The sequence below is a fragment of the Gastrolobium bilobum genome, unplaced genomic scaffold (assembly GCF_033153095.1).
Source record: "Gastrolobium bilobum isolate Gb01-03AN ecotype WA unplaced genomic scaffold, APGP_CSIRO_Gbil_v1 utg39339, whole genome shotgun sequence".
Classification (NCBI taxonomy): domain Eukaryota; kingdom Viridiplantae; phylum Streptophyta; class Magnoliopsida; order Fabales; family Fabaceae; genus Gastrolobium; species Gastrolobium bilobum.
Window position 1 is genome coordinate 117069 of NW_026900143.1, and position 16276 is coordinate 133344.

A 16276-nucleotide genomic window follows, 5' to 3' on the forward strand; every position below is an offset into this window, starting at 1 on the left:
ATACAGTTTCTGAAGCATGACCTAAAAGTCTATGCCATAAAGATGAACTATCTGAAACACAAGATGAATTATTCATAGTACAACTATCTTTCTTCTGCACTTTGTGTTAACGGTTGACAACACCATTTTTTACTATCATATATAGACCTCTATTTTGCTCAGCAATACCAATCATCTCCTGGGATTGAGTCTGTTTAATATGACAAAAAGAGTCAAAGAATGTGAGAAAACAATTAAGAGATATTAATAACTTTGTAACAGATATCAAGTTGACATGAAATTCAGGTACTAAAAAGCACATCTGTTAAGATCAGTTTTGGTGACAAATAAACTGAACCAGAATAACAAGAAATGACTTGTGTGCCATCGGGAAGATTAATTGTGATTGGCTCAATTTTATGAAGACTCATGAAACATGAAGTAAGATGGGAGATGTGATCAGTGGCTCCAGTGTCCACAATCCACTGATCACTCAAAATACCTGATACATTGGTGTCAGCATTTGAGACTTGTACTGCATTTGTATGATGAGATGTTGAAGCACAGAATTGTTGTTGTGCAAGATCGAGAGAATATGTTGATATTGATCTTGAGAAATCTGATTATTAGTGGTCACATTGGAATTATTAGCTTCAGTGGACACATTATTTGCAGTGCGAGTATCTGAGATTCTTGAACGGTATCCAGGAGGATAACCATGTAGCTGATAACAGGTTTCTATAGTATGATTTGATCTTCCACAATGTGTGCAAATCCTGCCTCCAGATCCACTTCCAGCACTGTTTCTTCCAGTAAATCCACGTCTTCTTCCATGTCTTCCTCCGTTTGGAGCAAATGATCTGCTATTATTATTTGTAGTGTAGCTTTTGAACATAGCAAATGTTTGAGAAACAATATTACCTGATTCGGATCCAAATTTCCTTTCCTGTTGAACAATCATGGAAAACGCTTTATTGATATTAGGCAAAGGATCAATAATCATGATTTATGATCGAATCAAAGTATATTGTTCATTGAGTCCTTTCAAGAACTGAATTACATGATCCTTATCACGATATGCTCGTACTTTCAACATCGCTCCACAAGCACATGGAGGAACACATTCACACGTAGGAAGAGTGTTCAGATTCTCCAGCTCGTCCCATATCGTCTTAAGTTCAGGGAAAAATTCAGCAACTGGAAGTTCGCCTTGCTGTAATTTGCATATTTCTTCTTGAAGGTCTGAAATACGAAAGATATCAGTCTGAGAAAATCTTTCTTTGAGATCCAACCAGGCATCACGAGCACACTCTATCCAAAAGATGGATCTTGCAATGTACTCAGAAATTGATCTGTGAATCCATGCTAAAACTGTTGTATTGCGTCGTTGCCATTGAGAGTAAGTTGGATCATCAATATTAGGAGGAATAATACTACCATCAATCAAACCGATCTTGTTTTTAGAAAGAAGAGCTATTGTCATGCTTCGAGCCCATGTGTGATAGTTATTATCGGTTAATGGTGGTGATACCAAAACCAGTGATGGACTTTCATTTGGATGCAAGTATAGTGGATGAGAAGGATTAGTGTTAAAATCGGGAGCAAAAGCCATTGCTATGAGGGAAAAGAATGATTTGATTACAAGAAAGAAATGAGATTAACGAAGCAAAATACCAGAGCTCTTTTCAGAGCTCTGATACCATATCAGAAATGAATAATACTGATATCATTGAATGAGTGAAAATTTACACACAGTGACCCAATTTATATGGGGCTCAATACATAGCAAAGTTCAACTAACTCTAACTAATTACAACCGTGCCAACGTCTCAACAAAAATTTGTTAGCTGCTATCTTTCATGATCTGTTCTTCGTGTGTAAGTATTGGACACTTCATGAACTGCTACTGCTTGGGCTTGGGCTTGAGGATCAATGGACTCGGGTAATACACTATGACCCTAATGCCTTGCCTGAGATCACAGGAATCAACTATAGAGATATTGTGGTTGAGAATGTGACCATTGCAGCTAGGTTTGAAGGAATCTCCAATGACCCGTTTACAGGAATCTACATTGCCAATGCTACAATTGGGATGGCAGCCAAGGCCAAGAAACAGCCATGGACATGCACTGATATTCAAGGGATCACAAGTGGGGTGACCCCTCCACCTTGTAGTTTGTTATCTGATCAGGGGCCAGAGAAAATTACAACATGTGATTTCCCAACAGAGACTCTACCTATTGACGTGTTAGAGCTTAAGAAACGTACTTACAACATGAAATATGTTAGGATGTATTAAACTACGAAGGTTATTTATTTAAGAATAGTCTTTATAATCCAGAAAGCTTGAGAAATGCATGATTTGTCAAATTATAGTAATGAAACGATTTTCTTTTCTTTTCTTGTCTCCTCTCCTAGTTTCTGGAACTTGATGGCTTCATGCTGCTAAAGTTTCAAAGTTAATCAAAATTGGCTAGTTAAAGTCTTGCTATTAGTATTCTTTACAGATTCATTCAAATCAAGCACAAAACTGAAACAAGTGGTCATGGCAGGTTAGCAAGCCAAGGTGTTTTCTGAAAATCTATTCAATCAATAATAAATCATTTCATTTTATGTCTTACAATGCGCATAATGTCTGTCCCCACAAATGAAATGTTTTCTTGTCTAATTTTTGTGAGTCTTTTAACTGTTGCCCCTAGTCTAAGCTGAAAGATAGAAATAGACCAACAAGGAGTCAGAGCTCCTGGATATTCCTGCTGAAACCTTTTGAGTAATGCTGCTTAGCTTCGGATCATTCCAACAGGACATCTCAACAATACAATCATCCAAGAATGTGAGCTAAGAATTAAATAAAAGACAACCAACCTCACACCAGTCTCATTGAATCTCGATATAATTTACCTAAAAAATCTCAATATGACCATCATGTTTAATACTTTAGTGGAGAACTGACAACTTCTCAGTAGTCTTGTAAATCAGTCATCTAGGATTTTACTATGCACATACAACAGCAAATGCAAAATCTCAATAAATAGGTGGATCGGGATTGAACTTCACAGACTCTCTCCAGATGAGTTCCTTGATATCCTCTTCAGTGAAAGACGGTTGCTCAAAATCAAAACTGAAAGGTCTAGGACAAACAGGTTCCTCGTTAATATCATGGAGTGGTGCCAAGTATTGGTGGCACAGAGCCTCCTCAACTGCAAAGCATCAAGAAATAACGTACCATCAATAAAAATATAGACAAAGAGAACTCAGTCTATAAAACACTACTGCGGATATCTTGTCAAAAAAACATTAGAATCTTTACACTATGGACAAGCTTATCACAAGCAGTAAGCAAGCTCTGGCTTGCAGTTGGATGAACAAATGCATAATTTTTTAATACTTTAAAATTAATAGAAACTTAGAAACAGAACAAAGAATTGAGATGATAATTTTACTTTTTATAACAAATTAAATTTGGAGTAAAGCCCCTTTGGGATCCTTAACAAAAAACACGGTCCCCACTTTCGTCCCTTACAAAAAAAATACCCATATTAGTCTTTTTTTATGGACTAAATTAGATCTTCATTGAATTTCTGAAAGATCACATTTTCAAAGAACTGGAATTGTAGAGAGACCAAAAGTTGAATTTTTTTTTGTAAGGAATGAAAGTGGGAACCGTGTTTTTTGTTAAGGACTCAAAAAGAGCTTTACTCTTAAATTTGAATTGTTACCAACATTTAGGTTTTGGAGAATTACATAGCCTGGCTGAAGAATTGGTTTTCGACAAAACACAATGGCATCATTTCGATTCATGTAACCAGCCCCATCTAGTGAAAAAAGGTTTTAACCGTTGTTGATTGATGTAACCATTAACCAACATTCAATATTCATTGTTATTAGAGACTAATACTTCAGAAGAAGAAAAAATTAATGAGCATGGCATAGCAAGTTAATCATGGTGAGCTTTCCAGGATTTCATGTCCAAAGATTAGAGTGTTGATGAATTCACAAAACTAGTTGGATTGAATGACATACAGACAACACATGTTCACCAACAGGACCCAGTTAACCAAAAACAATCTGGTAATTGATCTGGTTGTTCTAACCTAAGAAATCAGTGGAAGTCAGTAAACACTTCACAAATTTAGAAGGCCATTTTTAAAAAACAAAATTACAAGAATTGTACCTATGAAAAGGAAGGAAGAGAAAGCATGACATTTTACCTGTAATGCGTCTGTTTGGATCAAAGATAAGCATCTTCTCTAACAAATCAACAGAACCAGGAGACATATTGGGAAATCTAGCAGCAAACTGTTGCTTTGGATATTGAGGAAGCTGTCTTACATATCTACGAGCATTATCACTTCGTAGAAATCCAAGGCTAGTGTCATCCGGTGAACCTATGAGCTTTTTAAAGCAAGGAAAATTTGTCATGCTAATATCAAATTTTAAACATGGAGACTAAGTCTAAAAAGGATCGAAAGAATGAGAGAGTTAGCAATCTATCCAGTCATATTTTATTCATTTTCCAATTATCAAGTTGGAGTTCTCCATCCTATATTCCCAAAAAAAATGAACAAAAAAATAAAAGACATGGTGATGCAGGTTCATAGTGATGCATGCAAATTCATAATTTTTCATTTAGACATGGTGTTGCAGGCTATATAATCCACTGAATACAGAAGAGAAGACATAATCTAAAGATCCAAAAATTTCACTAATTTGGTTTTTAGATTTTATTTTTTACCTGACTCTAACATTGCAACAGACTCAACAACAACCAAACTTATCCTGTTAAGTGGAGTCCTATCAAAAACCAACTTTTCAGTAAATCAATTACATCAGACTATCTTCAATTTGATCCAATTTTCTTAGTGGAGCCTCTCTTGGTCTTCTACTCATATAACCAAACCACCTTAGATGAGTTTTTGTTATCTTCTCTTCAATTAGGGTTAAATTAGTTTATAGTTAACATGTATTCTCAGGCATCCGGGGGTTTTAGCAATTTTCATTACGGTCCTTCCTAGAGTTGGGGATCTAGTGTTTTAGTTTTGTGGGCTTCTCAAATAATAGATATTTAGGCTTTCTTGAGTTTATTAGAGACTGACTAGTTAACTTGGGTCCTAAGTTGTGGACTACTTGGTGCACAAGTTTGACTAGCCCTATATAAGTTCTGTAACCAGCCACAAAAGATAAACAGTGAATGATGAAATCATTATCAGGGAAAAACCCTAGCCACCAAGCTCAAGATGAGTCTCGTATTCTTCGGTATGAAAACCTAAGGGACACTTGAAGAGATTCTTGACTTTTTTTTTTCTTATGCCATCAGATCGGATTCCTTTTGACAGAGACTTCATAAAAATTCCAACCACCAAGCTATATAATTATTTTTTTTCTTATCTTCGGAAAATTAATGTCCTCCTCAAACGCTTTGACTGCACCCTTATTAGGTTGAGTTAGGTCATGTTGAGTATAAGCAATGTCGAAGTCAATTCTTTCAGTGATCATGTCGCTCATACCCTTTCTACTTAACCTACACCTAACCTATCAACCATGACCAAGGCCAGGTTCTCTTAGTTCTGGTTAACAATTTAATAAAATAAATAAATAAACAAACAAACCCAACCTGACTATATGGTCAAGTTGGTAAATACATGATTTATCAACCAATAATAGTCAAATGATGTCATAAGAAGGGTGCAGTCACCCTTCTTATGACATCATTGCTAGCATACCATCACAGCCCCACATATTCCATATGAGCCTTCATTTTCTCTAATTTCTAACCTTAATTCTCCCAAAATAAAACCTAATTTTGATCCATTGAATCCTGTGCCTTTTGCTGTCATGTGTCAAATGATCCACATGGACTATGTCCACAGAGCATTTTTTTTCTCTGTCTATTTAATTACAAGGGGATCCAAGATTCTGGCTTATGAAGGAAAAATAAAAATGGATGAAAGCATACTTGCAATTCAGGAGTCAGAAGTAAAAAGTTTCATTTAAGATCTCTGGCTAATAGTCAAATACCTCTGTGATCAATCTGAGCTGATGAACATAATCTTTCCCAGGAAATAGGGGTTGTCTTGTCATGATTTCACCAAGGATGCAACCAACAGACCATATATCAATCGCTGCAGTATATTCTGAACAATTAAGAAGCAATTCTGGAGCTCGGTACCATCGAGTAACCACATACTCAGTCATAAAATCAGTTTCAGACGTAGTTCTAGCAAGACCAAAGTCTCCAATCTTAAGATCACAATTGGCATTCAGTAGCAAGTTGCTAGGCTTTAGATCACGGTGTAGAACATTTGCTGAGTGTACATATTTGAGTCCTCGTAACAACTGATACAGAAAATACTGGAAAATGTATCTTATCAGTCACTGCAACAGTTTAATTACGTTTTAAATATATAATATTACAAAATCCATGTATGTTGAGTACTATTTTAATTCAAAACAAGAGAAAAAAAAAAATACTAAGAGAAAGCCCAAGGAGAATATGTTACCCAAGCTATCTCTTGGGAATTTTGATTCAGCTAATTCAAACAAGCACTTTATCTTCAGTTTGGGCAACAATACTACAAAGGAGAATATGTTACCCAAGCCATTACCTAAAGACCTTTCAATGAGTTAAACATTAAATGGCATATGCTAAAAGAAATAGTTGTAGTGCTAACCCGACAATGATCATCAGTCAATGGTTGATTGGAACGAATTATTTGATGCAAATCAGTATCCATTAACTCATAAACAATGTACACATCATTGAAGTTCTCCTTCTGTGGTGGTCGTATAATGTCTTTAAGGGCTATCACCTGCATTGGAGAAGTAACTTGTAAGTAAGCAGCCTTTTCTGAAATTGAATTCTAATAAAGATTGTAGAATCAAAATACAATGTGGAAAATCCAATCAGGAAACTTTCATGAATCAAGGAGAAGGTCTAGCTAGAGACTGACTGACAATGTAACAAGTATTTGTTCTAGAGAAATCATCATCTGTTGATGCATTTAAGCATAAAGAAATCATTCCAAACCAACAGAATTTGAGTAAGAATGTCCAAACAAACCTACTTACAAACCAATAACATGATACTCTCCATGGTCTAATTTACTCCATCCAAAAGCATGTTTTGTTTGATAAACTGAGATTAGATGATAGTGAATGAACCAGTAAGCTTAGATAGTTGAATTTTCAGCCTAACAAATAAAAAACCTAGACATCTGGAGAAAATATTGTACAGTAATATATGCGTAAGTAACACAAAGCCGATATATATTAGAATCACATCTAGACTTCAAAACTTTGCATTATGCCCCAGGATATTCTACTGCACTGGGACATTATGTACTACCAAAATCTTTAACCAACATAGAAAAATGAATTGAAGATATCAAGTAATGTTGCTCAGGGATTAGAATTTCATGTGACCGTAACACGAGTTCAAACGCTGTGGCTTTCATAATATACTAATTAGAAAACAAAAGAAGAAAAAATACCTGGCTAGTTGTTAGATTAACTATAAAATGGTATGAAGGGTATAAATTTCTAATAAGGAAAAAAAATGCAACCCAAAAGAAAATTTAATGTAAATATATCAAAGCAAAAGTTCTATCACCATATCTTGATATCAGTTAACCATTTAAGCCAGAATACACTGACCATATATTTTGATATATTGCAATGAGTTTAGAATTTTTCAAAAGACAAATAGTATAACCAAAAAGTATATAAATGAATACTTCTGAATTATAGACATGTTCATGGGAACTAAAACAAATGCCTAATTTAACCATACAACAGGCATTTCTTATCAATAAAACATAATTTAGCAAAAGAGCATTACCAATATGCTTTAAAGGTCCTTTCATCACTAGTAACACATGGAAAATTTGCTTACAGTTGCAGATATAACCAAAAAGGCAGAAACAAAAAAGAAAATAAAGGAGACAATAACAAGTCAAATAGGATCATTCATACCGCCACAGATGAAAAATGGCATCCCCTTAATATCCAAAATTAAGAAAAAAAATAGAATAACAACATAAATGAGGGAAACAAGGTTAGATGTGAGAATGCAAGTAAAAAAGTTAAACTAGAATTACATTTTCGTGATCCATGTGCCGAAGAAGTTTAATTTCTCGTAAGGTCCTTTTGGCATCTATTCTGTTGTCAAATGCATTGCCAACCTTCTTAATGGCAACTTCTTCAAGTGTCTCCGCATTTACAGCAGCACTGAAGGAAACGAAAAAAATAATATTGTTGATGACAGAATCTAAATCCACATGAATGAGAACAGATGAATTATTGTCAAACACACCAAATTCTAAGAAATCGTCCACAAGATACATATTATCTTCAGTTTAACGAGTCTGAAAATCCTGAGGATTGTGTTATATTCAGTGTCAATCACCTGAACATAGATACCAAAAGAATGATCCTATCTCATTTTGAATTCGGCTCAAAAAGAACCAAACATCCTTGTATGCTAAAAGAATAGAAAAGTTTTACATTTGATGGTCATCATTGAAGACAATTAAGATACATTCTCAAAGGCCAGTAAAGAAGACAGTGGGAAGCTTGACCCAACAGATGTCCCCAAAAGGAAAATGAGAACTTGAGGCTATAACACTTCGCATAATACCAAACGTACAGAACTAGATAGAATTAAATAAATCCCACAAGACTAAATCTTAATTCTAATCAAACTCAAACAACGACAGGATAGATTTTTAATCTCAAGAATCACAATCAGCTCAGTACAGTAGCCCGCATTAAGCTCATCATCATCACCAAAATAACCACTACAATCCTCATCCATACAACTAACAGAACATGCCAAACGTCTACTTCACATAAACCCCGTGACAAAAGTCTAGAATCACAAACCAGTAACCATCAAATGAACTAACTAAAAATAAACATATTCCAACAAACACACAGTCACTGACGATTTCTGAACTCCCCCTTACATTCAAATTCTATATATCTCAATACGCCCCCTTCACACAAGAGCTCATTGGGCTTGAAGAGTGGACAATTAAGAAATGTCACAAGATAAGGTGGGGGCGGCGAAGCTCTGATACCATATTAAGAACTGGGTGAGAGTGCCCAAGACCTTATAAACTCCACGTTAGTTGCACGTACAACCAACGTGGGACTATATATCTCAACAAAAATCAACAAAAGGCTTCTGACTAAAATCAAAGCCAAGTGTTCCACACCCCCAGAAGATGCAAGCAACACAAAGCTAAAACAAAGGCAACCCTTCACCCCAAAACACCTCACAAACAACAAAAGCAACACAGAAAACAAATCAATTCAGCCAAAAAGTCTCAACCCTACAATTTTTTTTTCCCTTACCAAACAATACCATAAGCTCCTCTTCCCACAGGTCGGATAGGAGGGACATATTTCCTGGAGACCTCGAAGAGGTTGCCATAGATATTGTATTGAACATAGCGTCCACCATGAGTGGGAACTCCTCTGATGTTATTGTGTTCAGCTGAAGCTGTAGCTGACTCAAGAGACATGTCTGGTGTTGAAGGTCAGAATCCAAAACCAGAAAAAATGGGAAAGAGACACAACAAAGAAAGCAAGGATTTTTAAGAGAAGGGAGCTAAATTGGTAAAGTGGGGTGTGCTGAATTTGGAAGGTAAGTGTCGGTAGAAGTAGAAGTCTAATTTGACATTTCTAGGCGATGTTTTTGAACACAGTAGAGGAGAGAGAAAATGTGTATGTGAGAGAGAGAGAGAGAGTAGGTGTATTTGTTGTTTGCGTAAGCGTGTGTGTTGACCATTGAAGTTAGGCTTTTGAACTGGAAACGCTCGTGTGAACCCGTGAAGATGCGGTACTTTTTTGGAGCATTGCTTTTTAAGCTTTTCTTCTAATGAAGATTGAACTGCTCATGCTATCTGTGAATTTTGTCTCTGATTTTTAACTTCCAATGTTTCATTTTTCTTTTTTCTTTACTCATTTTGTTGGCATTTGAAGTTTTGATTTTGGGTAGGGAAAATCAAATTGATGTTATATAAAGAATCAATTTAAGTCAAAAGGTTAGTTGTTAGTAAGGCTACATTAATGATTTTATATATATCAACATGTCCCCTCACACGAGAATCCACTGGACTAGAAGGGTGGATAATGCACAGGTCCACCTAACTGTATGTGCAAAGAAAGAAATTCAACTAAAAAGAAAGTGGGAGATGGCCCACCTAACTGTGCAAAGAAAGAAATTCAACTTGGGAGACGGCCCCACCTAACTGTGCAAAGAAAAAAATTTAACTAGAAAGAAAGTGTGGTGGTGAGGATCAAATCCAGTACACCGAGGCTCTGATACCATTTAAAGAATTAATTCAACTCAAAAGCTTAAGCTTTTGGGTGAGGCTATATTAATAATTTTATATATGTCAAGATGTTATTTGTTTGCTTTGTTTGAATTTTTCTAAACATGATTTTATTTTTTTTAAAAGTTCGTTCCGTATACAGAATAGTTACTAATTGTTAGATTTAAAATTATGTACATGAATCTAACTCCCTTGATTGAAACCTTTACTTGTAAGTTTTTTTTTTTTTTTTTTTTTTTATAACAATACTTGTAAGTTTTTAATATGAGATTGAATGCTTCTTGATAAATCATTCATTTTTTATTTTTATTTTTTTGGAGTTACTCAACCTTAATTACTTTTTTGAGGCGAGTTGGCTCCCTCCGGTATCCCCACAAGCTTCAACTCTTTGAGCCGGCTATGGGACTAATCCGGAGTGATGGCTAAAGGTTCAGCCCCCTCCCCAAGAATGCATTCAGCGGAAATCGAACACATGTCAAACTCCACTAACTCAGTGCCAAGGAACCAACTGAGCTGAGCTGCACCCATTGAGTCATTTTTTATTTCCATTCTCACTCCTCTCCATGGTTTCCCCAAGTAGAAATTCCTTATAAAGTATATTCTAGGAGCCCAAGTAGGACCTAGCATAAAAAAAAATGTACAATGGTTATACACGTGTTTTCTTTTACGATGACAAAAACAATTTCTTATTTAATTGTGATCCTTTATAATTAGGGAATAGTTCAAAAACTTCATGTGGTATTGCTTGCTTTGAATCACTTACATTTTTATGTTTTTTTTTTAATTACATCCCTCCTTAATATTGTTAGAAACTTGACAAATATACCTATTTTATCCTTCTTAGAACAAGAAAATAAAGTTATATAAAAAAAGATGAAAACTTAGAATACTTAATAAAAGATTAAAAGAGATAAAAAGATCAAATGTGTCTAAATAAAAAAATAGAATAAAGATAAAAAATAGAAAAAAAATAAGACCAAATATGTTTAAAATCCCAACAATAACAGAAAAGACTAAAAGTAAAAAAAAAATAGGCTGAAGACAAAAAAAAATAGAAAGAAAAAATAAGATAAAAAATAAAATAAAAAATAGAACAAAAAGAAATCATAATTATGAATTTTCAATATATTTAGTTTTTTCTATTTTTTCGTTTTTGTCCCTAGTCTATTTTATTCTTTTTATTTAGATATGTTTGATCTTTTTTATATCTCCATTTTATTCTCTCTCTTTTTCTAAATTTTTTTTACTAAAATCTTTAGTAGATGGGGTGGCACAAGACTAAAAAAAAGAAGAAAAACAGAATAAAATAGACCAAAAAATAAATAAAAAATAGAAAAAAGACCAAACATATCTAAATAAAAAAGAATAAAATAGACCAAGAACAAAAAAGAAAAAATATAACCAAATATATTGGAAACTAATAAATGTGATTTCTTTTTATTTTATTTTTTATCTTAATTTTTTCTTCTATTTTTTGTCTTTAGTATTTTTTTTATTTGGACTAATTTTAACTTTTTTAATTTTAGTCTTTTGTGTTACTGTTATGATTTTTAACATGTTTGGCGTTATTTTTTCTTCTATTTTTTTGTCCTTATTTTATTTATTTTTTATTTAGACACATTCAATTTTTTTTTCTATTCTTTATTTTAATCTTTTATGAAATATTATAAGTTTTCATAACATTTGGTCTTATTTTTCTTTTTTTATCACTTTATTTTTTTCTAAGAAGAAAAAAAAAATATGCATACTTAATTAAGTTTCTAACAATGCTAAGAAAAAGTGTGGATGAAAAACTCACAAGGGATTAAGTAATTAAAAAAAAAAAGAGATAAGTGATTCAAAATAATACGTTTTTCAACTTAAGTTTTCCTTTAAAAAATAAGTGAGGATGAAGGCAATATGAATGTCTAAAAGTTAGGGATGAATATAATAACCCTAATTATATGACTTTTAAATTAGAGGGTTATAATGATGACCTTATAGTCATAAATGGAATGAGCATAAAATTATAAGAATTTTGATACCCATATTGAGGTATTATGCACAGATGAATTTTCATTTGTCAAATTTGACTGCTGACGTAATAACAGTTAGTAGAATAGCTCCAAGTTAGCAAATTATAGTTAGAGAGCTAATCTAATGATATAAACATCATGAATGAGGTTAGGATATGATTTGGTGAAGATTGATACCCATATTGGGGTATTTTTGAAAAGTCACTTCTGCCGGGTATTTTGTACTGCTGTAGCAGCATCCGGTAGAATCCCGGAACAGGAAAAAGATAAGAAAATAGAAATAAAGACCAATATATGCCTAACAAGTCATAATTAGACCAAAAATGTTAAAGTTAAGAAGATTATGAAATCCGAGTACAGTTAAAAACACCGGTAAAGACTACAGTGCAATTAAACAACTGTTAGTGGATCTGTGACCTACTAATCAAATTTTTAAGTTATGAACATGATAATTAGACAAAATTAATGTTAAGTACTTAAAGTTAGGGTCTTGAGAGTTTTCGGGTAAAAATTTGACGACAGATCAGTTAAAAATTACACCGGGTCTCACTAAAGGACGAATATCACTTAAGTGACATGGCACCCCTCATTAGGGCACCCTCCTCTCCTTCCCTTCCATTTCTGATCAGCAGCCCCTTCACCTCCTTCTCTCTCTAAGTTTCAAATTTTGAAAACTCTCTCACTTCTCTCTAAGATTTCTTCACCTAAATCTCTCTAAACCACCAAACTTCCTTCACAAAGATTGTTCCCCTCACTCTCCTCTTCACAACCATACCATTTTCATGGTGTGAATCAAAAATTCCGTGTCCCTTATCATCCCAAACAGCCATGGTTTTGTGGAGAGCAAAGGCTATGGAGTTGTGTTCTTGAGCTCTCTTGAAGAATCACACTTGCTTGCTTGTTTCCTTTGATTTTTGGGTAAGTGTTCTTAAATTTTTTTCATGAAAAATATCATCTTTTCTTCTTATGTTCTTGAGCCTAACTCATGAGCATGTTCATGAAGGTGTGTGCTTGCCTAAAGGTGTGTTCTTGGTGGAAAAAGGTGGAGACTTGAGCTAAAGGAGAAACCTTGAAGATGTAAGCTCCCACTTGGGAAATATGAACCAAAAAGCCTCCCTTTTCTTGTTGAGTGCCTTGGTTTTGATATGTTCATGAGGAGAATGTTGTTTAAAATTTCGTAATGTCATGGTTTGATGATGATTCTTAAGTGTGTGTGTGTTTGGAACCATGGAATGATGGATTGGATGACTAAAGGTGCCACCTTTGGACCTTTGAGTGATGTTCATGTAAAAAGATGACTATGAACTCAAAAATGGACCATGAACATTTCAGCCATATCATGTAAGGATAGGGTTTGATGACAAAAAAATGTTATTAAGTTGTTAAGTGTGGAAAAATGATTAGAAAGATTAACTAGGTGGGTTAACTCTAAGTAAAACTCTCTAATCATGATTAATAATGGCTAAAAATCCTAATTAATATAGCTAATCAAATCTGCCCCATAAAGTACATAAGGGTTTAGTTGTGTTAAAATTAAGGAGATGATGAATTAGGTGATTAATTAAGGGTAGAGATTAATTAACAAAAGTAATCAAGGATTTAACTCTAAAATTGGACTAAAGTAAGGTTTAGGTACACTAATTAAATAATTAGTAAAATTTAAGTATCATGACATAATGGGACTAAGGATATTTCATAATGTGACTTAATAATAGAAAAATCCAAGAATTAATGTGAATTAGGATTTATAATCAAAAGTAATTAAGGTTTGTTAAGTAAACACATTTAAGGCTAAGTAACCAGTTTTTAGGCAAAATTGGGGAGAGCATATCTTCCTCCACAGAGATCATATAGGGATGTGCCTTATATCAAATTGACTATTGAGATGTTATCTACGTGGTGTCAAAATTTGGTATCAATTGAAGATATATTCCATTCTGTATGTTCGTTTGAGTGAGGACTGCACAGGGAGGCATGTGCAGGGGCGCTGTACATGGCTGACACTTCCATGAATTTTTTCTCCCTCAATTATTACTCAAATTAGGCTCATAATATGTCTAATTAAAGATAAAGGTGTCTAGTTGTCTACATAAAAATTTTAGAGCAAATTATTTAGTATAATTTTCATAATCGCAGAAATGGTAAAGGATGTTTAGGGCCCTGTTCGGAGTTGGCAAACAGCTTTGTTTGTCCAACTTCAAATGGTGATAACCGGAGCTAGGAAACTTCAAATGAGGCATATGATACCTTTTTGGAAAGGTAATTGAGTCTAGATTAACATACTAAAAGATGAGAATTTTATAACAAGTGAGTCACGCCCAGTAACTAGAAAACAGAAGCATGTACAGTTATGGAAAAACCGTAAAAGTGATATTTAAGCTAAGTGGGCTTATGGGAACCCTTAGTAACTTATAATAATCATAAATATGACTTGGATGAGTTGAAAATAATCTAAGTGAGCCTTGCATGTGATTCTAAGCTATGTAAGTAATTGAAGATTAAAGTGGCTTGTAATAATGCACTAAAATATGTAATAAGTTATAATTGGTCTAGGCTTGTAATGGGCATATTATTGGCATATGAGTATGAAAAGTGGAATCATTAAATGATTAAGTCGTGGATATGACTTGATTAATTAATATGTAATTAATGATGTGAATGGTTCCTACTCTAGGTGTGCCTAGAGAACCGTGCACTTGAGGATTTTGTTGGAGCATACGTATTATATTGGAGTGTGGGCTTGTGCTAAGCTCCCTAAGGTAAGCTCCTAGTTCTAGTTGACTCCTCTCTCTTGTGGCCCCACCATGATGGTGGGCATTATGGTTATATTGTATGAAAGTATATGGTATGATGTATATGTGCATTCATTCACATTCATATAGATGTTATATGATCTTGATGTTATGATGATGCACTGATGATATATGTTATGAGGATCCTGGCCAGTGATCATGGTATGTAGGCTGCCTATGACTTGACTCTGGGAGCTATTTCATACTGAGGTTGTGTTGACTGTCTATGGCTTGACCCTGGAAGTCACACATGTGTAACCGTCTATGGCTTTGACCCTAGGGTTACACAAGGATGATATGATGATGCTATGTTTATGCTGTATGTCTGTATTATATGCTTTATATCTGACTTGTTATGCAGGAAGTGGGCTCAGGGGTTAGAGGATCCTCTATGAACCTTGAGCTTACTGAGATGTTGTTATCTTACCCCGTTTGGGGACATCATTTCAGGTACCCAGAGTAGTGGTGATGCTTCTAGGGGCAAGGCCCCCGCATTGGAGTAGTTGATGATGCAGCTGATGATTTTATATTATGTTTAGATTTGATGTTGGCATGTAGACTTGTTAACATGCTTAATTATTTTATGGAGATTATTGTATGTATTTATTTAGGCTCATGATAGTATTCTTAGAGCCATGGATTATTTACTGATACTTTTATACTTCGAATTAATATAGACTTGATGCATGTATTCAGTTAATTTGGGCATGGAGCCTTATTAGTTGTATTGACCCATTAAGGGGATTGCAGTCCGTGTGGGACTTGCAAGCTATCTGTTTAAATTGTTGTATTAATTAGGTTATCTGTATGTGTAGAATCATGTTTCTAGTTATCCGAAATACAGCCGTTATGCTGTCCGTGAGACTCCGTCAGGAATGACACTTGATGTCATATCTTGATGGTCAATGGCCACTAATACTGGCTCATGGGATTAATTAGTAGATGTATATTTAGATTTACGCTTTCGCAGTATCTGACGTGAACGTTTTTAGAAATGTTTTTATGAAATGTTTTGGAAAAAGTTTACTCGTATTTTTATAAGATGCTTTATTCCTTTTCAAATAAAGTCTTCCGCTGTGAATGTTAAATATCATGTATGTTAACAACCGGAGTACTACGGGGTGTTATTGAGTGTCTCTTGAGTGTCATGATA

General features: G+C 34.3%; 1 protein-coding gene and 1 long non-coding RNA gene across 3 annotated transcripts; one reads left to right on the forward strand and one right to left on the reverse strand.

The window, feature by feature from the left end:
- Positions 1-2597: 2597 nt before the first annotated feature.
- On the reverse strand, positions 2598-9734 carry LOC133295504 (mitogen-activated protein kinase homolog MMK2-like). 2 transcript variants are annotated; one of them, XM_061494346.1, is made up of 6 exons: positions 9334-9734; positions 8076-8205; positions 6651-6788; positions 5998-6315; positions 4191-4374; positions 2598-3179 (listed from the first exon to the last, which is right to left on the reverse strand). In XM_061494346.1, exons 1-6 carry the CDS (start codon positions 9501-9503, stop codon positions 3004-3006), a joined length of 1116 nt encoding a protein of 371 aa, XP_061350330.1. In that variant the 5' UTR covers positions 9504-9734; the 3' UTR covers positions 2598-3003. The 2 variants fall into 2 exon arrangements, with proteins under 2 accessions (XP_061350330.1, XP_061350329.1); XM_061494345.1 differs by having other exon boundaries at positions 5998-6330.
- A 3402-nt stretch (positions 9735-13136) lies between these two features.
- LOC133295502 (uncharacterized) lies at positions 13137-15784 on the forward strand. Its single transcript, XR_009749350.1, has 4 exons — positions 13137-13249; positions 13335-13408; positions 15006-15090; positions 15574-15784. It is a non-coding gene; the product is annotated as an uncharacterized LOC133295502 (long non-coding RNA).
- The last annotated feature ends 492 nt before the right edge of the window (positions 15785-16276 follow it).

Bases quoted from the DNA above. Each gene is read 5' to 3' on its own strand.
- LOC133295504 (XM_061494345.1), bottom strand. From the start codon at position 9,503: ATGTCTCTTGAGTCAGCTACAGCTTCAGCTGAACACAATAACATCAGA. The intron at 6,789-8,075 runs GTAATTCTAGTT...TCTCCAATGCAG, and splicing joins GGCACATGGATCACGAAAAT to GTGATAGCCCTTAAAGACAT. The intron at 3,180-4,190 runs GTAAAATGTCAT...GATGCTTTGCAG, and splicing joins TCCAAACAGACGCATTACAG to TTGAGGAGGCTCTGTGCCAC.